Here is a 4,170-nt window from a genome sequence, read left to right as displayed (position 1 = left end):
CCTTGCGAGAATTTTGTATCCGTGCATGATACGCACAATAGCGGACGTCCGCCACGGAATTCCCGCACGCTGGTGGGAATTTCGCAGTGACGTCCGTCACTGCTGATGCTCTTAGAGAAAAATGTTTATTTTGATTATATACATATTTAAATTTTAATGCATGCATGTTTAAAAAATCTAATAAAGTCATTCTTCTCACGTTTTTCTTTCTTTTTCCAATCATCAATGAACTTCGACCATTTTTTGGTGGCAATTACCAAAAAATGAAGGGCCAGAGTTTTTGAGGATTTTGATAGAACTACCGACCAGTGAGGCGGCGACCGTGGTGGCGTCAAAGTCAATAAATCACAAAACACAACGTAATTAATTTATTAATATATAAATAAATATACGACTTGGGTCCTAAACTATCTCTGCATTTACAGTCGTTGTGACAATATATCCAATTATTTTTATTTTAACGACCGTGGTGGCGTCAAAGTCAATAAATCACAAAACACAACGTAATTAATTTATTAATATATAAATAAATATACGACTTGGGTCCTAAACTATCTCTGCATTTACAGTCGTTGTGACAATATATCCAATTATTTTTATTTTAACTTGTCGTTGGTGTATTTTTCGGGTGTGAAACAAAAATGGAAGTGTGGGTAGATGTGAGATTTTATTGAGAAATTTTGAGGTTTTGAATAAAATTCTCCCTATACAATGTGGTTCAAATCCCAAAGGAGCACTAAACGACAACCCAATTTGGCAGAACCCAGTGAGTTCCCCCGACAAATCTCAGACCTTGCAGATTCCGCCACGTGGACGGTCCGATTCACTCCACTGATACTTGATTGCTTCAGTCCGAAGAAGAAGCTGTAAACCGCGGTTAACTAGCTTTAACCATGGTTACCCACCACGCTTATCCGGAGCGATTTTAGACCTTGTTTAGTGATGAGCTTACACACAGCTTCTTTTCCCAATTATGGATTAATAAATTCAGTTTAAATCCATGTTTTTGTCTCTCTCTCTAGAATTATACACGTACAAAAGAAGTACCGTCGTGTGTGAACATTTGATGCTGGTCGTCGAGGGTGGCGGCTTCCTCACCTCCAAACACCTCAATTGTCAATCCTCTTTCCTCTCTCTCTCTCTCTCCACTTCGGAAGTTTCAACGAGTGATTTCGGAATTCCATGGTAGAAATGGAGATTTCATCACCGACTCGGAACGGAGCGAAATCGGAGCAGCTGGCGGAAGCAGCTCCACCGGTGAAGAGGAGGCGGAATCTTCCTGGAATGCCTGGTACCAAATATTAATGAAAAGCTCATCTCGTTATTTAATTAACTCAATGATTTTTTTTAATTTTATTTTTGGTGTTGAATGCGGCAGATCCGGATTCGGAGGTGATTGCGTTGTCGCCGAAGACGCTGCTGGCGACGAATAGATTCGTGTGCGAGATCTGCAGCAAAGGCTTCCAGCGCGACCAGAATCTGCAGCTGCACCGGCGCGGTCACAACCTGCCGTGGAAGCTGCGGCAGCGCACGAGCAAGGAGGTGCGGAAGCGCGTGTACGTGTGCCCGGAGGCGACGTGCGTCCACCACGAGCCGACGAGGGCGCTCGGCGACCTCACCGGGATAAAAAAGCACTTCTGCCGGAAACACGGCGAGAAGAAGTACAAATGCGAGCGCTGCTCCAAGAAATACGCCGTCCAGTCCGATTGCAAGGCGCACATGAAAACTTGCGGCTCTCGGGAATACCGTTGCGACTGCGGCACTTTGTTTTCGAGGTCAATCATTTTTTTTTCAATTTTTTTTTCTCTCTCGCATTTGAATTTTGTGATTGAGTAACGTTTTTTTTTGTTTATTTTGGGGGAATAGGAGGGATAGTTTTATCACGCATAGAGCGTTTTGCGATGCGTTGGCGCTGGAGATTAGCCGTCCGCAGCCTGACATAAAAGGCGGCGGAGATGTTGAGCCCTCGCCACCGCCTCCTGCTGCTTCCAGTCCGCCGCAACCGCCGCTGACTCCGTCTACTCTAGTGCTGTCTCCGGTGCTGTCCATACAAAGTTCCGGTGAATTCTTAATTATGGCTGCTTAATTAATAATGTCAGCATTTTCCTTGAATTTGTTGCTTTTAATTTTTGGAGAGAGAAAGAGAGAGAAGACTCATGTCAGGGATCTCAGTGAGGGGTTAGAAATCGTGACTGAAAGTAGGTGCTTGATTGCACTGCTTTTCCTCCCAATTTTACTTTTAACTTAGCATATGATTTCTTTTCAATAAAGACCTGCTGCTTTTCTTGTTTTATCCCTAATCTTTTCATCTCTTTACACCAGCTGGATTGCCGGAGAATCATCAGACAATCCACTTACAACCACCACCATCAACAGCACCCACCACCACCGCCGCCGCCGTCCCAAGCAGCTCTTCCGCCTCGAGCAGCCACATTCCCCCAAACGGAGGCGTTATGCCTATTATGCTAAACGCATCAACACCACCAGCCTTCTCTTCACCAGCTATATCACTCTCACTATCATCCCTCTTCCAATCCCCATCACAAAACCCCCCACGATCACACTACGCCGCCGCGCACCAGCCGGCTCTCTCCGCCACTGCATTGCTCCAGAAAGCGGCGCAGATGGGCTCCACCTCCTCCAAGTCATCCCTCCTCCACGGCCTCTGGCTATCGGGCCCGACCCCATCCGACTCTCCAACACCCGACAACGACTGCATCAAGCTCGAAAGCAGCTCCTTGGCATCCGGCCTCGGCCTCTCCCCCGGTGCCTCGGGTTTTACTGAGCTCATGATAAGCCCGCCCACCACTCTTGATTTCCTTGGGCTGGGAATGCCGGCCGGTGAAGCCCCTTCCGATGGCTTCTCCGCCTTCTTCAGCTCCATCGGTGGCCGCCTTCATCACATGCCGCCGCCTGCCGCTCCCTTTGCGCCGGTGAGAGCGGCCGGAGACACTTGGGATGAGGCGCAAGATAGGAAGCCTTCCATGCTATAGCTGTTTCTTTTTTGGGAATCATTTATATATATTTATTAATTTGGTTTTACTGAAATTGGAAGAGTTCTGTCTTTATGTTGTCAATATGCGTAGAATAATAAAATTCATATTTTGGAATGAAGCTCCAATTCCCTTTAAATTGAAAATGAAAGATCAACAAGGTTATCGAAGGTTGGATTTTGTACAAGATTGTCCCCTCTTGTTCTAATAGTCTCTATGTTCCATTTTAAGTGGAATGTTTCTATTCAATTCTAAATTTTTAAAGTTTTATTTTGTGAGTTAAGTGAAAATAAAATAAAATAAAATAAAATAAAATAAAAATAAGGATATATATTTTGAAAATGTGTTAATTAGAGTGAAATAATTGAATAGGTATCATTCCTGCATTGCAACAATGATTATTGAGACGGAAGCAAACTTGAAATGTAATGAAACAGTTTGCAGAGTGATATTTAATGTGTTAATATCGAGCCTAAAATATTAGGTTTCCCTTAATAATATTGATTGATTATTTGTGTTATGCCCTTTTACCATGCGATGCAAACACGTCGTCTTTGTATTGCAATTCAGATTCCTATGATTTCTGTATGTCCAGATCAAGATATATTAAAATAGGCGATATCTTCAACCATATACTAAATCTGATTTTTGATGTAGAATATTTCTACAATTATATTGCAAATTTAAATTTATATTTGCGTTTTTCTAAGAAACAACACCATATCCGGGTCTTAAGCAAAAATTTTTGAAAGAAATGCCCCCTCAAAAATTTATATTCATTTATTTTTCATTCTTCTTTAAATGCCTCTTTCTCAATACTTAAAATTTGCTTATAATATATTTTTGCTCCTCTTAATATCAATTTCCGACTTCGCCTCTGTCGAAGGTTTATCACTGTGAGAAATATGGGAAGCTCGATTCGGGTAGCAGAGGGAAGAGATCGAAGAGTGCTTCAAAAATACACCTAAGGACGTGGAGGTGAATCAAACAAGTAGAAGTCATCCAATGGGGCATAAGACAAAGACCGCATCTTCAACTTTCTCAACCGAAAAATAGGGTAATGAGCCTAATGACTGCTTAGGGATGTTTGTTGAAAATTGACTGTGATACAAAGATACACTAATCGGGCGTAATATAACCCAATGACGAACGGAGAAACTAAACGAAAATAAACTGA

General features: G+C 42.6%; 1 protein-coding gene across 1 annotated transcript; it reads left to right on the top strand.

Annotated features, from left to right (window-relative positions):
• Positions 1-954: 954 nt before the first annotated feature.
• On the top strand, positions 955-3,114 carry LOC121758814 (zinc finger protein ENHYDROUS-like). The gene is made up of 4 exons (XM_042154223.1): positions 955-1,291; positions 1,379-1,775; positions 1,867-2,060; positions 2,323-3,114. Exons 1-4 carry the CDS (start codon positions 1,183-1,185, stop codon positions 2,991-2,993), a joined length of 1,371 nt encoding a protein of 456 aa, XP_042010157.1. The 5' UTR covers positions 955-1,182; the 3' UTR covers positions 2,994-3,114.
• The last annotated feature ends 1,056 nt before the right edge of the window (positions 3,115-4,170 follow it).

Source organism: Salvia splendens, chromosome 12 (assembly GCF_004379255.2).
Source record: "Salvia splendens isolate huo1 chromosome 12, SspV2, whole genome shotgun sequence".
Taxonomy (NCBI): domain Eukaryota; kingdom Viridiplantae; phylum Streptophyta; class Magnoliopsida; order Lamiales; family Lamiaceae; genus Salvia; species Salvia splendens.
Note: the sequence above shows the minus strand (reverse complement) of the source record. Positions and strands in the feature narration are given on the sequence as shown.